Genomic DNA, 21,404 nt, shown 5'->3' on the forward strand with positions numbered 1-21,404 from the left:
ATAAAAAGTTGGAATTTTCACTTTTCAGGTAGCTTAATATATGTTGCTCATAAATCCCATTTATATCAATCGTAAGTGGAGCCTGCTTAGGCCACAAGATAAATTCAAACAACTTATTCTATTCACAAGGCAAATTCCAGCCGAGTCTCGAGTCGGAGCTTAATTCCACTATACCAGTCAGAGAGGCCCAGGTAGTGGCCAACCATTGGAGATCCATTCATCTGTCTCTGCAGTGCTGCATCAACCTGATAGTATCACAGGAACACGAAACTTGGGAATGAAGATATGATCATAGTTGACTCAAATTTCAATCGCGGACAACCTTCTTGCATGAATATTGATACAACAAATCGTACATAAAAAGGCCAACTTCATACAGATCTCTCACAGCAACTAGAACAAAAGTAAACTGGAGAGCTTACTGAAGAGAGCTGTTCAATATTTATGACACGAGAACAAGGGAAGACCAAAATGATTTCAGATTATTTCCACAGCATCGCCAGAACCAAAGAAACAAAAATATATCTGAAAGATGAACAAATTTTTCTTAGGAATATACTTTTTGGGCTCTAACTGAGCTTTTAGGAAATAACAGCAGCCTAAAGAAGGTCAAAAGAGTCAGAGAGAAAGCAACAAATTCATGACAAGTCCGTTCTCTCATTTTGCTTGTGGATGTGAAGCAATGAAATCGACAGCAACCTTGATGGTGTCAATCTTGTCAGCCTCGTTGTCAGGTATCTCAAACCCAAATTCCTCTTCTAGCGCCATAAGAACCTCCACAGTGTCCAAGCTGTCAAGGCCAAGGTCCTTCTGGAAATGAGAATCTGGTGTCACCTGCACAAGACCAGTCCAAAAGACACTTCCTATCAGATTTGAGCAAGCAGCGTTCTGACATACATTGCCATTTAGATTAATTTATCTGCCACCAACTTCTCAATATTATGCAACAGTCTACCAGGAAGGCAGGAATTTCAACTTTCAGAAATGATTCTGTCCAATATTTAACTTATATAAGAATTTCATGAATCCTACACATTTGTGCAACTAAAGTTGAAAAGAAAAATTACCATTGGGTGCAAAATTGCATGGAATCTAAAGGTTTGTGCAATTAAATGTGAAACACAGATCTAATAGAGAATGATGGTAGGGTCTAGAGACCTAAGAATCAGTTGGTATTGACGGATGCAGTAGGCTATAGTAAATTGCTTATATCCTACAGTATATCAGGATGTCCTTGCCTATTTCTACAAATGAAGATGAACTAATTTTGCCAAGAGGCTTGCAGGAATTGCTTCTTATTAGAATAAATGGAAGACAATAGACAAAGATCTGAGAAAAGAAAGGCAATGATGCAACTACTGGAGACTTGATCTGAGGATTGGTCTTCAAGCCTAGATTGTGATACAATTTTATTTTTCGACAACCACTGGATATGACATATCACTGATCAAAGTACTGAAAATGAGTTGCTTGGCAAAGACATATGGCACATAAATTAGCAAACTGAGGATTTCTACTTAATATTGTGGAACAAGTGGATAGGATGAAACTAATAAGTTCGAACTACAACATGAATATCTTGGTCAGCTTAAATTGAATATTAATTGATCAAAGAACACCAAACATTTGGTTTCAACTGAAAATTGATGGATTGAGGAGCACCAGAGATGAGGACAGGTATATGACCTTTTCTATAGATAACCAATGAAGTAAGGTGGTGTATTATTCAAGTGTATCTATGTAGAGGACTCAAAGCTGCAGAAAATAGCTAGTATCTCTTATCTCTACTAGCATATGCTGCTAACAGGGGAACATAAGCCGAATTGAGAACATTTGAGGAAACTAACAAAAATAACTTATATTTCTCTTAACACAGTCAAGCAGGCAAAACTAAAATTAGTTTTCATATATGTGTGCCAGGTTCTCTGTAAATAAGAACAAGTCATCGTTAATCCAAACTCTGGAGAAAAATACAATGTACTATTTTTTTTTTTTACAAATCATTATGGCACACTTGGAGCAATGTAGGTAGCAATGAGTACCAAATGGAATTTGTGGAGTTTGCCCTTAGAGACCTGAAAGAAAAGCACACCAAAGGGCAAAAGAATGTCAACAGTGAGATGATTTCAACTTTTAGCACCCACCGATCTTTGTACAAGATTTACTTCTCTTCACTAACACATGATTCTGTTACTCCTCGTCATGTACAAACCTACTGAATTAATTAAGTTAATCCATAGCACAAGAAGCACCATTCAGAAAGGTTAATGATATCTCTTATCTGATGATGACTGTTCTCAGAAGCGATCGAATGCAACTGCCTCGTAGTACAGGATTTGCTTCTCTCTTCACCAAAACATGATTTGGATACTCAATGTAATGTGTCAATCTACTTAATCATAGAAATTAATCCATAGCAAAGGAAGTACCATTTCAGAATGCTTAGTTATATCCCTTATCTGAGGAGCACTCTTCTAAAAAGCAGACAATGTGAATGCCTCTGCAGTTACTTATGCAATTTTAATACTTATAATTTATACTTCCCTCTTAGGGATAGCCACCTTAGGCTCAAATATGAATAACTAAAGTTTTGTTATTTAACTTCTTTAATGACACCTATTATTAGTTTATTACACATACACAATGAGTCCTTGAATAGAGAAAAGAGCCTATCTTCCGTATTCCTATTCAAGATCTTTCATTTCTTGGTTTCCAACTTTGCTTTACATATATTTAATAATTTCAGGACTATTAAATAGCCAACTTTTATACCACTGCTAAAGGTAATCAAGCAAACGTATCACTTTTGCATGCTATGGTAGGTATCATTCTTGAGTTATAAGACATTAACCTTTAATGTAAGTTATATGAATGTATGCGAAAAAAAAAAACTCAATGTGCATGACTACCAACAAATTCCAAAATACATGAGTTCCTAGAATATTATAAAACTAGGAAAGATAAACAATGCCAATGAAGAAAGAGACTAATTGCTCTGACCCGATAGGTGAAAAATCCTCTTAGTTTCTGTTCTCTAGATCTGCTTGCTATGCAACCACCAGAAGAATGCAGGAAGACTTTTCTCAACTAATTTGAGTCTTAAATTCAGCATATAAAATGTAGAAGCTCCAAAATATTTGTTTGCTAGAATCCTTATAAGAAGTTAAGAAGTTGCCTGCTATCTTTTTAAAAGGGAAAAAGTAACCTCTGAACAACTAGTTGACCCAAATGTGGCCTCACTCAATAAAAAAAAAAAGACTATAATACCAACCCAGCATCACTCCCAATTCTTGACTAGACCACCTCTCTCTATAGAGTTTTTTTACATGTATTTAAGTAAATCCTCGAAGATAGTTATGACCACATATTACATGGAATCTCCTGTGATTCTCCAACAACATCTAAGTTAGAATTTAAAACTAACTCGGAGAACTTACTTATCAAGAAATTCCAAAAGAACTTCAAATTGATTGTTCATTTTTGTAGGAAGATAGGCCTCTAAGGTAACTTATTAGTGCCATGTCTATATGACATCACTGGGTATCTTATGCTGCTCAAGCATGCACTCACAAGAGATGTTACTGTCTTACAGAGTTTTCACTTCTGAACAGCCATGTAAGCTTACTTAAATCAATCATCATAAAATAATTGACATGGCATTATACTATTATCCTTAAAAGATTTTATTTAACCTATTAGGCTTTTAGGTCTTCCATTTACTAGTGAATCTGTTTTATCTACTGTCTAGATAAAGGACATTAAGAGTCAAGAAGAGAATAATAACGGTTCACAATATCCTACTACTGGTCATTCCCTCAATTACAGTTTGTCGTGCCGATCAGCACCTAGCATTTGATGTGCCACTGGCACAGCCCGTTCCAGGCAGGTTGACCGGCAAGGGTAGGGTATCAGGTGTCACACAATGAGTGCAACCTGAAATCTATTAAGGCAAGTAAAATTGGTCTCTTTGGCAGCAATAGCAATACTTTCCCAATAAAAGGTAAAAGTTGGAGAAGAAAAAGATATGAGAAATATAGGAGATCTAGAAGGGATATAAAATATTCTTCTTCAAATCCCATCAAAAGGTAAAATTTTCTTTCATTCTCTTGACACGTTAATACATATATTCAAACCAAAAATATGTATAAAATTCTAAAAAACATATTAGAGGTATACCAGTGGCACACTCGCATATTGGGGTGCCCTGTAATGATCGACACGTGTCATGTCATGTTGTGCCAATAGAGTATCAGCATGGCACATGCCACTAGCATGACTATACGATAATCTTTGCCTTCCATGTCCCAAACCAAGGTGACATCTAAAATATTCATGTATGAGTTGGAATAAACAACAAGAGTAAACAATTCAGAATAATGGCATGATATATAAGAAGGGACAATAAGTTCTCAATCAATTTATTTTGTTTGAAACAAGCTAGATTTATGCCAACACTAGTTTCTTATTGTCACTTGCATTTTTTTTAATATATTAAGATTCCTTAGCCCCTAGATAATCAAGTGTTGGATCATTAATCCTTCTTTGTGCATGTCACTATCATGATCTCTAATAGTTAATTGAAGGAAATTCTATTCTAATAGAGAAAAAACAACGTAATTTTAGAAGGTATGCAAGAAGTGTATCAATTTGTAGGGGTAAATTAAGACATGAACACATTGTTTCCCAAAAGAGAAAAAGACAAGCACATTATGATCTTGGTAATCACTTCCTAAGAACACAAACCCCTTAAATGGAAGGTGGAAGGCTGAATTTAAACGAGGCTTGATAACAAAAACACCCCATGAATTATAGAGCGATATCACTTACTACTTTTCTTTGTGTGTGTTACAAAACACAACCCAGCTGTTACTTATGACATTGTTGACGAAATTTGACCAATTACCCTTTTACTCTTGTAATAAAGGTCACTAGGGCACCAGTAGAGGAGTTTAGTAACCCTATACCCTTGGAAGGGAAGGTTTCTCCTTCCATCAACGGGATAAATCACATGGCTGAAAAACCCCTAGACACAAGTATGTATCTAAATACTAGGCAATGATATCACTCGTTCGCTTAAGTAAAAGTTCGAAGAAATATTAAGAACGAAAGCAGAGATGAACATCAAGATTTTAACGTGGAAAAACCCAAACGGAAAAAAACCACGGATCCAAACTCGGATCAAAACCAATCATTAAGATAGTAGCAGTTACAAGACTGACTCATAAAACAACCCGTCGATCCAAACGACTTTGTTCCTCTCAGTCTTGCTTGCTAGAAACCACGATTCACTGCTTCTCGTGATTGATGTCCAACCTCTGTAGCCCTCGAGATTGATCTTTCGTTTAGATAGCCCTTAAGACGAAAGATTAAGCTTTTTAGAAGAGTAGGACCTTGTTCGTTGAAGAATCGATGTAGCCACAAGAAGTCTCCTTCAAAATTGTTTCTTCAACCTCCCTAAAGTTAGGGCATCACAATCGTTATATATGATCTCTAAGATATAGTCAAATCCAAGTCTTATCCGAACTCACAAAAGTTTAAAAATTTTAAACTTCGTTGGTGCGTTCGAACGCGGCTTGGGTGCATTCGAACAGCCTGACTTGATCTTAGGTGCGTTTGAATGGGCCCAAGTGCGTTCGAACGTGACAGCTTGAACTTTTCAGGTTGCATTCGAACGCGTTTGTGAACGCTGCTCTCGGTCTGTGTGAACGCGTGAGCCCGCGTTCGAACGCGCTTGTGAACGCAGCTCTCGGTCTATGTGAACGCGTGAGCCCGAGTTCGAACGCGCTTGTGAACGCAGCTCTCGATCTGTGTGAACGCATGAGCCCGCGTTCGAACGCGATGTGAACTCATAAACTTTTCTCCAATAATCTTACAATTCTTTAAACCAGAGATTTTCTAGACTTGTATAAAGCTCAATACATATTTAAAAATACACTTAGAATATTTTGTACACAATTGCCAACAATTAAAATCCTAACAATGGCAACCTTGTTGCCCTTTGCTCTTCTTTGATCTTGGATAAGCTTTCTTCCAATTTTGATTTCCCTTTCTCATTTAATGATATCGTCCCACATTTCACTTTGAAAGGGAAGGAAGATCAAAATCAAAGAGTTGCTTTGGAAAGGTTAAACTAACTACAAAATATCAATAAAATAAAGCTAGAAGGTAGAGAGGGAGGAGACAAATTGGGACCCCATGGTAAGAAGTCTGATAATAAGAACTTGAGAAAGATAATAAAGCCAAAAGTTTGGGGAGAGTTGTCAAACTTACTTTGGCTTGTTGCACTAGAGAATGTGGAGAGAGAGAGGACACTAGATAAGGTGGAGAGAATGAGCAGAGGGAAGAAAGACGGGGTTTCCTTTTAATTCAGAAAAAGGTGTTTTGGTATATGACATGCTTAAAAAGAGGATCTTATAACCTTCTATATCCAAAATTAAAAGTCCGAACAGATTAGGTATAGGAGAAATTGGTAGGCATTGAATTATTGATAGTTTTGATCTACCTCCAATTAGGTCATCTCATGGAAGTTTCTCAAAATTTGTCAAGAAATTTGGGGTCCATAAGCCATATACAAGAATCTTAATGAGGGCAATGCCACATATATCTTCCCTATTAAGATCTCATAAATGGCTGGAGCCTCTGTAATGAGGCAATCCTTTTCTGCACATGAAATTCACAAAGTCTGAATAAGAATTAGGCCAACCTTAAATAAGTAAATTGGTTATTATGGAATGATATTTATGTAGGTATATCTTATCATAGGTCACCTCCTACAAATCCCTCTAAACTCTGGGATAAAGTTTCACACCAAATCAGGGAAAAATGAATTCCTCAAACATTTACCTAAAACTAAAGAAACTCAATAAAAATCATATGCAATGCGTATGATTTGATCCATGAAATTCTGTTACACTTGACAGAAAATATGGAGCAAAACAGTCTTAAATTTCCTCATCTTTCTTTCATTTATCATATTCAAATTTAAAATGCAGCTTAGGAATTCAAATTTACAAAGGAACATAACAGCATGAATACTCATTGATCAAGTCTTGTAACCATTCACTGACATATACAAACAGCCTTCTAGTTCATAGTCCTTGCAAAAATTTAATGATCCAAGTGCGCAGAAAATTCAAGCAAATGAAAGAGATAATGACTAATAAGGTCGCAAAGGAGAGAAGAAGAATAAATCTATGGTACTAAGTGGGCTTCAGTCCTTTTTCATACTTTGAAGAGTCTATAACCGAATATATAGAAAGGATTCACCATCATCATAAATCCTAACATCTGGCATCACCTCTTATAAAATGGTCACTCCATCCTTATCCTACCTTCAAACAAACGCCTCTACTATTACAGTCCCAAAACAAGTTCAGCAATGAGCAAAGATTAACTTAAATCATTATAATTTCAACAGTTAAAATACTCAATATGCAAGTACTAATTTTGTGTGGTACATACGCAAGTACTAATTTGAGAGGTTTAACGAAAATAAGAGACCACAGATAGTATAAACAACTACTAACTAAAAATCATCTCTCCATAGACGGCATTCATGGAATCAAACATCTCACATGCATAAAACTGAACTGATCCAGTAACCGAAATCTACCTATTATTCAACCAGCACGAGATAAAAACGAAAATTACGAATTAGAAACTAAGGGAAAAAATAGATCCCGATGTAAGTGAAGGGATCGGTCGTATAATACCTTGGCGGGTTCGACCTTGTGGAAATTCTTCACGACGGTGATGATGCGATCGCTGACCTCGTCCTTGTCGAGGAACGTCCCCTTTACCTCCTCCGAGAATCCCCGCTGGAAGAGGAGGAGCTTCCCGCCGGAGAACAGAGCCGGCGCAGACGCCGGAGATCCGACCGGGATGCGGATGTGCTTGAGGAGGGCGCTTCTCGCCGCCGCCGCGAAAGCCATTCGATAAAATTCCGCAGAGAACGCTCGAAGGATCGAAGAAGTGAGGAAGGAGAGGGGCTAGTCTAGCGGAACGAAGGGAAATATGAGGAACGCACGTGAGGCTGGCACGTGAGGATGCAACGTAGTGGTCTAGTTTGGACTTCGGATACGGGCTAATTCAAACCCGACCCGTCTTTTTATTTGTTAAACTATGATTCATGCGACTAAGAAAAGAAAATGTAAAAATTCAACATAATAAGGTGAAAATTTTGATACCTATTTATCCTGTCTATTTATTAGTTTTATCACTCGTTTATAAGAGAGCTTTATAAATGGAAACATTACATTATGTTAGTTAGTATATCAATAATTTTTGGGTGATTTGCAACAAAAAGTAATAAAATAAATATTTGGTTTTTATTTTATCACTTATGTTGTTCTGTTTTCCCTTGCAAAAATGGCTTTTTTTTTTATAAGTTTGTCATTCTACTACGAGGAGATGTGTCCAACAGTCAAATCATTTGTAATATATAAGTTCAAATCAGTGTATTAAAAGGCGGTCGTGAATTATGGGCGATCACCCTATTGTGTAGCTTATTTATGGGATAGAGTGCTTATGGTTTTAGTAGATTAAAATTTTGATCAATTTGTGTGTTATGCTTTCAAAGTCAAGACTAGACCAATATGATTGTTTATTTTTTTACATGGGAATGTGTCTTTTATCATAGATGGATAATTTTTCTCAATACAATAATATTTTATCACAAAGGAAAGCTTGTTCGTGGACCTAAATCTGCCTATATAAATGGATAAGTTATAAAATAGACAATTGATTCAGACTATATATCATATATAGAGGCTATAAACTTTCTTAAGGAACTAGAATATACTCTAAATTCTAAATTGTATTACAACCATCCTAGACATGACCTAATTATTAGATTGAAAGAGATCAATTATGATAGAGATATTTTGGAAAATGTTAGCTATGTATGTTGGTATTGAAAGAATGGATATCTACGTTAATGTGTCACATTTGGATAATAATAAAATGCTTTACAAGCCCATTGTATCTCAACTAATACTAAGGCTACTTTTGAAGTTGAGAACGAATAAATGAGAACTAATGAAGAGATATTGCTAAATGTTTTAAGAATAAGTTAGGACCAAAGCAGTATTAGTAATGATCAACATATGAATGTGAAGAGGTATCAGTTGAGATTACTCAAGCTATATATATTGAATATCTAAATAAACAGGCTACTAATAAAGATAATGAGGTTGCTAAAAATGTGCTGAAAAGGAAACTAATCTAAGAGGAAATAAGCTAATTTAAGAGAAGATGAAGCAAATATGAGAGAGCATGAACATGAAGCTGATATAGGAGAATACCAAACTAGATTGGTGATTACTCAAGTAGTTCTACTAGGGAATGGGATAGTTATAATTTAAGAGATGCAGACTTTGATGCAGCTTATGAGAAAAGAAAAAGAAAAAAGAAAAAAGAGAGGTGATTTTGATAATAATGATAATGCTTATAATAATAGTAAAGAGGTTTATGGTCCACTCCGCTCATCTAGTGAGGAGAAAGGACCTGAATATCTTGAATTTAGAGATCATAAATACTTATGTAAATCTAAGTTGATTTTTGAAATGGTTTTACTAAATGTGCAATCTTTTAGGTCATTGCTTAAATAATTTCACATTACAGAAAGCTATCAACACAAGTTTATAAAGAATAAACCGTCTAAAGTTATAGTTGTTTCTCCAAATGAAAAGTGTCAATTTAGATATCATGCATCTCCAATGGAAATGACTAAATCTTATTAGATTAAAAATCTAAAAGGGTATCACTCGTGTGAAAGATTTTAAATCAATTCAAGAGCCAAATATAAATGATTGTCGAGAAAATATGTGGAGCAATTAATGGACAACTCTGATTGGAAAGTGAAGGTTATAAAGAGGGTAACAAGAAGAGCTTGGATGTTGAATATTTCAAGTATGCAAGTTTATAAAACAAAGAGCAATGCTATGAAAGCAATTTAGGACAATTGCAAATAGTAATATTGGAAGTTCTAAGATTATTGTAAAATAGTGATAGGCAAAATTCTATAAGCACAACTACAAGTAGAAAGACCTACTACTAACGAACTATTACTTTTTCAAAAATTATTTATTATATATGTTGCACAGGCCAAAAAAATTTTTTGATGGTTGTAGGCCTATCATTGGCTTAGATGCTTGTCATCTAAAAGAGTCCTATGGTAGACGATTACTTCATGCAATAGGAATAGATAGAAATAATCAAATATTTCTTTATTATTTATTATTCAAAGGCAAAGAATACAAAGATCTATGGGCAGTTGTAGGAACTTATAAAATCCATAAATTTAAGCATATTTAGATGCATACAAGGTAGTAATTTAAGATGCTTATGCTTGGTTGATGAAGGATAATCTTTCTTGTTGGGCTAAGAGTAGATAAAATCTTAGAATTAAGTATGATAGGATTGTGAACAATATAAGTGAAGCATTTAATATATACTCGAAGAATTATATGGATAAACTAATCATTATAATGGCAGAGATGATATGAAGGCAGTTGATAACTAGATACAATGAAAGGATGCAACTTAGTGCTACTTTCAAACATAAAGTTTTTCTAAAAGATTTAGAAGAAGCTGAAAAAGAGGAAGACAAAGGCTAGAGAATGTGAGACTATACATGCCAAAAGATTTTTTAAGTCAAAACCACATTCAAGTCTTGTATATTGACCTAGAAGCTAAGATATGCGCATTTGCAAAATTTGGGACATCTCTGGGATACTATGTTGTCATGCAGTTGCTGCATTATTTGTTAACCAAAGACAGTTAGAAGATTTTTATTGTTGATTTTTCCCTTGAAAATTTTAAACCATATGATTTATCCTATTCCTAATCAATCAAAACGGCTTCATACAACTTTTGATACGTCATTTATCCATATTATAGAAAAGCCCTTTGTAGACGCTGCATTATTTGTTAACCAAAGACAGTTAGAAGATTTTTATTGTTGATTTTTCCCTTGAAAATTTTAAACCATATGATTTATCCTATTCCTAATCAATCAAAACGGCTTCATACAACTTTTGATATGTCATTTATCCATATTATAGAAAAACCCTTTGTAGACGCTGCATTATTTGTTAACCAAAGACAGTTAGAAGATTTTTATTGTTGATTTTTCTCTTGAAAATTTTAAACCATATGTTTTATCCTATTCCTAATCAATCAAAACGGCTTCATACAACTTTTGATATGTCATTTATCCATATTATAGAAAAGCCTTTTGTAGACTTAAGAAAAGTAGAGAGAAAGCAGAAGATAAATATAGAATTCCTTATCTTGGAAGGAGACATACATCTTCAAGGCGTAGATATTGTAAATAATATGACCACAATATCAAGACTTGCAAAACAATAGGATCAATTGAAAATATTAAAATAACAACAAGTTTCAGAACAGTAGGATCAACACAAACATCTAGAGGTAGAAACAAATTCAAGATAAAGATGTCCAAATCCTAAAATAAAGTTTAAGTTACATGTTACAATTTTTTAGCAAACTATTTTTTAATCATCAATATTTATCTTTCAACAAAAATCTTCTTCAAAGGGCAAAGGTGTGCAAAATAGTGGAAAAGGTTAAGAAAATGGAAGAGGTCAAAAAAGATGAAGAAATAAGGAAGTGGAAAAGGTCAAGAAAAAGGACGAGGCCACAACATCTTAGGTACTCAAGAATTAGTAGCCAAATGATTTGTTCAAATTAGTACTTATTATGGACGATGCTAACTTAAAAGTGTTGTTAGACATGACGGTGGTTTAATGACATCAAACGTGTTGATGTTAAATTTTTGGTCTGTGGTTAATGATAAACTTGTTGGTGTCATAATATGTTATTATTTATCATAACATATTGTAGACATGTTTTAGTAATGTTAACATTTATGGTGATGTGAAATGATTTTTTGAATGTTATGTGTCTTTTTTTCTCCAAATGTGGCAGTGGTATAGTGATGTAAAACAATATTTACATGATGTAAACATGTTTTAGTGATGTTAACTATGGTAATGTGAAAAAAATATTTTTGTAGTTCTATGCGTTTGTTTCAAATGTGTTAATGGTACGATGATATTAAATAATATTTGCAACTAATTTTATTGTTTAGCTGTGAATCTTAATGCATAGTAATTTCAGAATTTTTGTACTCTTCATTTATTTTCAACTAGTAATAAGTTCAAAGCAAATTTACGTTTAATAGATTTCCTAATTCATTGCCAATATAAACCAATAAAACTAGACTTACTACTAGAAGATAAAAAAAATAACAAATAGACTCCTTTCTCTTTATTTTAGAGGATACAACCAACATTTGCAATTTCACACCTCTTTAGCAATTTTTATCAACTTCTTCTAATTTTTCATTAGCTTCTTCTAATTTTTTTTCTTCTCAAATTGTAGACTTATAATCTTTTCTTGATGCCATCAATCTTTTCCTTACCCAACTCTTTGCTTCGTAGATATACCGGAGGATCCACCTAACAAAAAAAAACTACAACTGTTTGGATTCTATAATGATGAATAGAAAAAAAATGGTTTAATTAGAGATTATTTAGAAATCTTGAATCTAACCTAGTAAATTTATACAATGTAGAAACTTTTTTCTAAGATTATTATCATCTACGAAAGAAGTTATCAACGCAACCTTTATTTCACGGTGGCAATACACCTTCCCCTCTCTAATTGGCTATGATTGATAGCTGCTTATGGTGCTATAAGTAGAGGCCATCAATCCACAAGTGTTAGAGGAGAATGGAAGAGAAATGAAGCTTTGGAGGAGGCAAGAGGGGGAGCGGCTAAGCTTTTGATGAGAAAGGAAGAGGAAAGAGAGCTAAGCTTTCAATGAGAAGGAAGAGAGGAGGAGCGAAACTTTTGGATGAGAACAGATGTAGTCTTGTTGAGTTAAAGATGTAAGGAAAGAAGAATAAAATTAAGTGTTTTAGTCAATTAGATTTTATTAAAATAAGGAATGAGGGCAGCAGTGTTATGAAATGCAAAAAAAAATAGTCATGAGCTAAGCACGTGATAATTTTTTGTCAAAATACCTCATGGCAAAAGGTCATTTTTTATAATCTTCATTAATTTAGGGGTGTTAGTGTCAAATTTTCTTAGTTTAAGGAGTCATTGTGTTATTATGCAATTATTCATGAGGTATTAGTGTTATTTAACCTATTTTTATGCATCATTATATGAATAGTGTCATTCTTAGCTAATACAAAAAAATGATTACATTGAAGATATTTTGCTCTACAATTAATAATAATATCTTGATCATCTTTAGTTTTAATTTATTTGAAATATTTTTAAGCTTTAGATTTTAACCTCTTAGAAGTTCTTTGGAATTGGGTAGATGTTCTGGGGCGGGTGTATTGGGTGTATGAGTTAGATCTTCGGGTTGCAATTCTATTTGAGCATGAAGAAATTCATATTAACAAAATTAAGAAAAAATTTGTCATAGTAATACATAGAAAAAATGAGCAAAATAAGAAAAGAATTCATTTGCTTGCTTCTTGTTGACCCTTGAGTAATCTCAATTTGTTAATCTTGCATTAAAGCTTTCAAGCCTTCAATGTTAGAGTGAGTCTAAGATATTTAGAGAATTATTATCTATTTATAAGCATGAGAGGAAACTTAAAATTATCAAAGTACACCTATAAATTATTTGTTTATTATTGTTAAAAAGAGTAAAATATTAAAAATGATAATATTTATTTTTTTACTCCAAACTAGCCTATTTTTTAGATTTTCCTTTTATTTACTAGACCTAGACTATAGGCCTATTAACTAAATATTATATTTCCATTGTTCACATGTCGTGGACTTTGCGTTGATAAGCCTATGCATGAGCATAATGGGCTAAGTTATGGGCAAATGTAATCGGTCGAGTTGTGGGCGAGCATAATGAGCTAGACTACAATAGCAAAATGGGTGGGCCAAGCAAGTAAAGGCATGGCCTCTACCGCCCATTACCATTTTGAGCTAGGATCAGGCTTAGCCTGGTTAAAGTCAGATAATTTTGAGTTGAGCATGAATGGGGTGGGACGAATGTTCTCATCTAGGCAATTATTATGGTGATAGGCCCATAATTGAGGTTGTTAGTCTGCGTTGACGGATGACTAGTCAACTTGCAGATGATTCTATCTTTAAAGTCTATCCTCCATCTTGAGGTGTTAATTTTGCACGAGTACGAGAGTTGGCCAGTGGGCCTAGTGTCTGTTGTAGTACGGGTAATAATCAGTAGACCTTGTGTCATATGAAATAGATGGACTTGTTGTTACAAACCAAATCTACACTGATTTGGATGTAAGAAATTTGTAGTACTTTTGTGGGTGGTAGCACCATGAGTTACAGTTCCAATGGTTCTAGTTTCACACGAATCACATGTCGTGATAAAAAAGTTATAAATAAAATAGTAGAGGAATGTCAGAATGGGACAAATCAATAAATTTTCGATGTTGCCGTGATCATCGAAGGGTGGCAGATGGTCAAGGGTAGTGATGAACGACTGTATAGTAGGGTGACTCATGGTTGAGGATGGTAGCTAGGGTTTGGATGCTCGAAATGGTTCTACAGTTAAGACGATCTAACGGCTATAATAAAAGATAAAGATGATAAAAATAATTTGGCTAGACTCAAATTCATTCAATGATAATAATCAATACATGTTTGCTCCTATTATAAAAGTAAATATCATAGCAAATTAGATCCACATATGAATTATCTATTTTATTTAAAATTTAAAGAAATAAAATAAAACTAAATAACTCAATTTAATTCGACTTGACTCAACCTACTCGACTAACTTAACCTACGCGATCGGATATTAACACTTGTGAATGTAAAGAAAGTTAACATGTATGGAACCAAACCATGCTAGTTAATATAACTCGTTACATGTCTTATGTTGTATAAGAGATGATAGAATATGAGTTCATTATTCATACATTATTTGTCAAGTTAATTTTTAGTATGATATGCATACTACATGAATATAAGTTGAGATTGCACGGGATCATTTTTTTTTTTTGGCTATTTGTGTACTTAGAATGTTGGGTAAAAATTTATGAATCTTGTCACGCTATGTATTTTCTTATAAATTACCATGCTAAAGATAGTATCATTTAATAAACATTAAAATTTTCCACATTTGATACATGATACAGATTGATTGCAGTCGTAATGAAAGCTTTTATGGTGATTGACCTTATGAGGCGCTAAGCCTCTTTTATTATTATTTTATAGTAACATTGTAAAGGTATATATTTATTTCCTTCATTGTATTTTCTCTTCAGCATGTACTCTTTATTCACCTTGCGGACTTCTACGTGTTTTTATTTTTTATTTTTTATTTTTTATTTTTTATTTTTTATTTTATGCCGTGATGATTGTATATCTCTAGCTCTTCCAACCTCCACGTAGTCTATGTTACACGTGAAAGACATACGGCAGGTTTGGGGCATTTCAATTTGAATCTAATGTAATTTAAAAAAAATTAAAGTGTTAAATGCAAATATCCCAACATACAATTAGATTTTAATAGATATATAAAATACATATATTATAGGAAATTATATAATAGCATATTGAGTTAGTTTTTTTTTCCTTTGACAATAAATTTTATAGATTGAATATTCATGGGCAATTTGCACGAAAAACCAAAATGATTTTCCCTCTTGCATATCTACCCATTTTAATTTATCATTACATATTTACCCAATATTTTTTAAATACCAAGACTCCCCTTTCACTACAAAAAAGAATATCTCCAAATATTAATTGCAGGAAGATTTCATAATATTTTAGGAGCTACGGTATAGAAAGAAATGATAAGTCACATCTAAGAAATTGAAATAAACTATCAAAAGTTTTTTTTAAAAAAAAGTGAATATTCATGATTTTAAAAAATAAATTCTTTCCCAACCCATCTTCTCCCTCTTGCCCAAATTGCATTCTCCTTTCTTTCTTAACGTATCATTATCATATTCTTCTTACTTTTAAAATTATTCTCTATTTTTACCTTTATTTAAACTTTTCTTTTCTCTTCTCTTGCCTAAACAATCTCTTCTTATGCTCTAACAATCTTCTTTTTGCCCTAACCGTTTATTTGCTTCTTTCCTCACTTTTTTAAACCCGAAATGCTAGAGAAATCTCTACTGCTCTTTCCTCTATTTGGTAAACCTGAGTTGCTCGATAACCATGTCTATCAAATATTCAACTTCTATTATCTTAATCCTTGGCTGAATTCTTGGAGCCCATTGTGAGTGATGTAAATGATATGATCTCATTTTTAGATTATTTTTTGTCAGCTTATCAATGGATTTTATTAGTTTGTCTATTTAATTGTGATATATGAGATTCTATAGTTCTTGTTTGTTTGATATAGTAATTATTTTAGTTTATCTATAAAGATTTTATTAGTTTATTTATGTAGTTATGATATGAGGAGTTTTGTAGATTTTAATTAGGGTTAAATATATTTTAACCTCGTGTACTTATGCCTAAAATCACTTTACTCATGTACTTTGAAAAGTTTCAAATTAATCCGACTAAAGTGAGATTGTTAGCTTTTCCATCAAAATTAATTTAGCGCACCCAAAAAAATTTAAAAATTAAATGGCAAGCTGAATTTCTCCTATTTTTATATTTTTATGAATAAAAATACCCTTCCCCTTTTATAAAAGCATTTATATCTTTAAAAAATACCCACATGTTTTCTTCTCTTACTTTCTAGATTGTGCTTACTATATATTAAGTTTTGTCAAACCTAGTTTTTATAAATTTTAATAGTTATATCACATCTAGGAACAAGACAAATATAAGGTTAAAATAAATTCAGATAAAAAAACCCATCTATTTTGCCTAATAAACATAATGGGGACATTTTGGTCATTTGAGCACGCTCCATTAATATTGATAGAAAAACTGACGATTTTAGTTTAGTCGTAAGTACATAAGAGTAAAATGATTTTGAGCACAAATACATAAAGATAAAATATATTTAGCCCTTTTTATTTGCTTATTTATGGAATCATGTGTCATTATTCCTAGAATTTGGTGTTAGTATTTGCATATTCTATTGTTAATATTTATGCATAGTTGTGCCGGTCAAAACCAACATCTCTGACTCGACTAGAGTTCGAACCGTCTTTGATAGGGCTAAATCCTCCTTTGGTCGGTCGATGCACATCCTTGTGGCTTGCGCCGGGGTTCTCTACCCCTCAATCGCCAGCACAGATCTCAAGGACAGGGACTCCACCTTCGCAGTCAACACTCGAGGGGGCTTCCTCTATTGCCAAGAGGCAAAGCGACGGCCAACGTGTAATAACCTAGAAAAATAAATAATAATAATAATAATGTATAAATTAATTAAATAAATAAATAAGAGACAAAAAGAAAAAAATTATCGTGCCATGCAAATTGTGGGCACATGTTGAGGGTGCCACGTGCACCCACAACCGCCGGCCGGGCCAACTGGCTGCGGTGGGCCCGACGCCGCCGCAGCTGCAGCCTTACCTCCTCCACTGCCTCTCTCTCTCTTTAACTCGCGTGTTCTCTCTCTAACTTGCGCGTTCTCTCACTCTCCCTCTTACCCTCCTCTCTTTCTCTCTCTCTAGCACCTCTCTCATTCTCTCCTTCTTATCGACGGCTTCTCGCTGTCGCCGTCGTCGCCGCCGCACCTTTCACTGCCTCTCTATCTATATATAGCTCTCTCTCTCTCTCTAACTCGCTCGTTCTCTCTCTCACTCTCTCTTACCCTCCTCTCTCTCTCTCTCTATCACCTCTCTCTTTCTCTCCTTCTCACCGACGGCTTCTCGCCGCCGCACCCCTTCACCGCCTCTCTCTCGTGCTCTCTCTCTCTCTCTCTCTACCCTCATCTCTCAATCACCTACCTCTCTCTCTCTCTCTCTCTCCTCTTACTGACGCCGACCTGTTGCTGTCGCCGTCGCCGCCGCCGCCACCGCCACCGCCGTAACAAGTGTAATTAGTGTAATTTTAGTTAATTATAATTCTAAATATTTGTACATAAATATATTTTTAACTTCATATATTTTTATTAGATTAATACATGTCTTTATAATTAGGTATATATATATATATGTACAACTTATTATATTATTATGTATGTAATATAATAGTAGGCTTACTTAATGTTTATATTACATGATTAAATAAAGATTATTTTATATGCAACTCTTAATTTGTTTAGTAAGGGTAGTAGTGACAAAATAATTAAAGTAAAATTATATAATATTATATAATATAGGTGCTTGTATTTTAAATTATATTATTATACATATAGCTCTTTTACGTTTCTTTTATTAAAAGAGATTGACTATTATATACTTAATATATAATTAGCAAACTACGGTTTTATAAATAAATCTATAATTAGAATAATAATATATTAATATTATTATAATTAGATATATGATATAGATCAAATTATTTAATAAAAATAAAAGAAGAAATTTTAAACCTAATAAATTATCATATGTTACACAAACGGATTCCAATTGGATAAATAACTAACTTTATATTACTTAAACATTTTTAGATCCCAACACCTTTATTTAAGACCCCGGAGACCTTGCTAGTGATTTGTAATGATTAATCGATCAACGTGAGGGATACGTGTATTGGGTCTTCTGATCAAACGATGAGTAGTCTTATCCCATAGACATTTTTCTCGAATTATGATATATTATATATTATGTACATGCATGCTTTGACCTCCAGCGTGATTATATGACTTTATCTATAGATGATTTTAGTCAAGCATATTTTATCATGCATTTGATTAGGTTGATCTAGGATATGAGTACATTGGTGATATATAGAGATGATTAGAGATGATTAGAGATGATTCTACTATTATGATTGTATACCGAGATGATCTCTAGCATGAGTGTGCATGTGATAAACTAGCAGGAGTATGCATGTGTTAGATACATAATTGAAGACTATATTGCATCATTTTTCTCTTAATTTCTGTTCCACCTAAATTCCTGTTATGCATTGATTTGCTATCGTATTATATATATGCATATGATCTAGCATTTAGAAGGAAAACATGAAATGTAATTGATATGATAGTTGATAGAAAGCGTGAGGATACCCGAGTGGGCGCAAGGGTTAGAGCGTGCCTAGAGATAATTGATCGCTCGACATAGCCACGATCTTGTTGGCCTTACGTCCGAGGTCATTAATTTGTGTGCGCAGCAGACATTTGGACACATGTCATTCGCCAGGGCATATGTGGCGATTTATCCTCACGAGATTTTTATTAGCTAGGAGGGTGCCCAGTCTGGATAGATGTTGATACCCTTGCGGGTGGTGGGGTATGATTATATTTGAGATACTCTTGCGGGTGGTGGAGTATGCTCTTAGCCTTCGGACATGATGTTGAGACCGGGTACCAGGTGTTGACTGCGCATAGTGGTCTAGTATGATAATAATACATATAGATGACATCGATGATTGAGATGTTGAAAAATGCATATGATTTCATTATCATATGATTATCTGATTATCAAGTTGTCAATATACATCATATATGGTTGTATTTGATATCATAGCATGGTCATGGTCGACATGCATCATGTGTCATATTTGAGAGAAAGTTATGATGATAGTATGACATGAAGATTTGTTTACTTATTGTCGATGATTATATACTTTTATCAGTTATGACATATTATCTACTTTTTATTTATATATTATTCAGGATAAAATTATATATTCATTTGTGACATGATGCTCTTTTTGATTCATATTATTCAGTACATGATTTACTCTCTATTTGGCATCACTAATTCAGGATAAAGTTTATCCACTGAGTTTTTTGCTCATGACTCTCTTTATTTCTTTTCTAACTCTTTCAAATATGTGGTACGTAATAGCGACTTGAGATATTTTAAGAAGATATTTTAGAGCGATGATGAGATGAGCTATAGATGCAAAACGGTATAGATGATAGTTTATATAGAAATTGGGTTGTACCAGTATTTGATAATTGTACTTTTTTGTATTAGACGATAATTTGTATAATATAGGTCGAATCATAACGTACTCTTGTATTAGTTGTTTTAGTTATATCTTGATGGTTTGTTGTGGCCTGTGTGGGCCCTGCTAAATTATATAGTGGTCTAGTATATATTATTATGGATGTGGATATTCATATGTTAACAGATTTATTTGGTTAATAGTATGATTTATTTAGTGATGGATTATGTGATCATGGATAGATTAACATGTTTTATTTGATGATGTCATGATTATATGTGCACAGGAGAGTGTCTGTGCGTGACAGGCCCCGCCCATCCTGTCGTGTGTGCTACGTGTGTCGTGTGGGCACGTGGGCGTGCACGTGCCTATGACGAACCGGGGCGTTACATAGCAGGTGGTGGTAGTGTCATCACGGGTGGCAGCTCTGTCCCCAAGTACGAGGCGTACATGGCTTCAAAGGCTGCGATGGAAACAATGGAGGCGATGGTGTGGATACCTGTCGAAGGAGCTGAAGGGGACGATGATCACGACAAACTGCGTGGCACCAAGGCTAGTGGGGACTGATGGGGAGGCTCAGGAGACACCACGCTAGACTGTGGAACGAGGGGAGGCTCAGAGACATCATGCTAGGCTTGACCCACTCATGGACGGGCTGACGAATAAGCCCACCCGATTACTCACCTCTAAGCTGCGGCAGCTACCTATGCTCCGCCCAGCATGCTGGCACGTCAAGATGTCACCAAATATACACATCCCCTATCTCTGTCTCTATGCTCGTCAAAAGTTGATCAATGGTTGATGTATAGTCCGTGGTCGCAGACTCGTCGCTGCTGAGTAGAAAAAGAGCACGGAAAGCTTAATAATTTCTCCAAAGGACGAAAAAGAAATCCTTCATCTTGGAAACAAAGCTTCCTGCTGCGAGGCCCCCATCCCTGCAATTCTTCCCATTGAACCATCTGGAAGTCTTAGTTTCAGTTTCCAAAGCCCCCCCCAAAAAAAAGAAAAACTCTTGCAAGAATTGTACGGTCCTCTATTTGGGGATTGATTTGTCATCTAGCTTCACGAGGGTGCCAAGGGAAGTGGAAAAAAAAAAATCCAAGAAACCAACAATCCGACCTCCACGAGGAGACATAACTCTGTCTAATTTTAGTAGGATTTGATAGTTTTTATATAAATGTTAGTAAAAACTTTTAAAATATTATAATTATCGTTATTTTCTTTTAACATAACTCTTTTATTTTTGGTAGAAACGGGAATCAATCCCAATTAGAATTCATTTAGAAAATGAAATAGAGTTCAGTGAAAAAAAAAGAAAAAAATTAAAGATTAAGATAAAAACTAAAGGAGATTTGAATCAATCTTGCACTTACCGAGATAAAAACAACTCCAAT

The 21,404-nt window shown here is 34.2% G+C and overlaps 1 protein-coding gene across 1 annotated transcript; it reads right to left on the reverse strand.

Moving 5' to 3' along the window:
- Positions 1-305: 305 nt before the first annotated feature.
- LOC140790808 (acyl carrier protein 2, mitochondrial-like) lies at positions 306-8,024 on the reverse strand. Its single transcript, XM_073141086.1, has 2 exons — positions 7,713-8,024; positions 306-834 (listed from the first exon to the last, which is right to left on the reverse strand). Exons 1-2 carry the CDS (start codon positions 7,929-7,931, stop codon positions 658-660), a joined length of 396 nt encoding a protein of 131 aa, XP_072997187.1. The 5' UTR covers positions 7,932-8,024; the 3' UTR covers positions 306-657.
- Positions 8,025-21,404: the final 13,380 nt, after the last annotated feature.

The sequence above is a fragment of the Typha latifolia genome, chromosome 6 (genome assembly GCF_019914945.1).
Source record: "Typha latifolia isolate L0001 chromosome 6, TyphaL0001v2, whole genome shotgun sequence".
Lineage (NCBI taxonomy): Eukaryota > Viridiplantae > Streptophyta > Magnoliopsida > Poales > Typhaceae > Typha > Typha latifolia.

What these genes read in the sequence shown, in the direction of transcription:
- LOC140790808 (XM_073141086.1), bottom strand. Translation starts at nt 7,931, where the DNA reads ATGGCTTTCGCGGCGGCGGCGAGAAGCGCCCTCCTCAAGCACATCCGC. An exon ending in ACAAGGTCGAACCCGCCAAG is followed by an intron (nt 835 to 7,712) that starts GTATTATACGAC and finishes GGTCTTGTGCAG; the next exon opens with GTGACACCAGATTCTCATTT.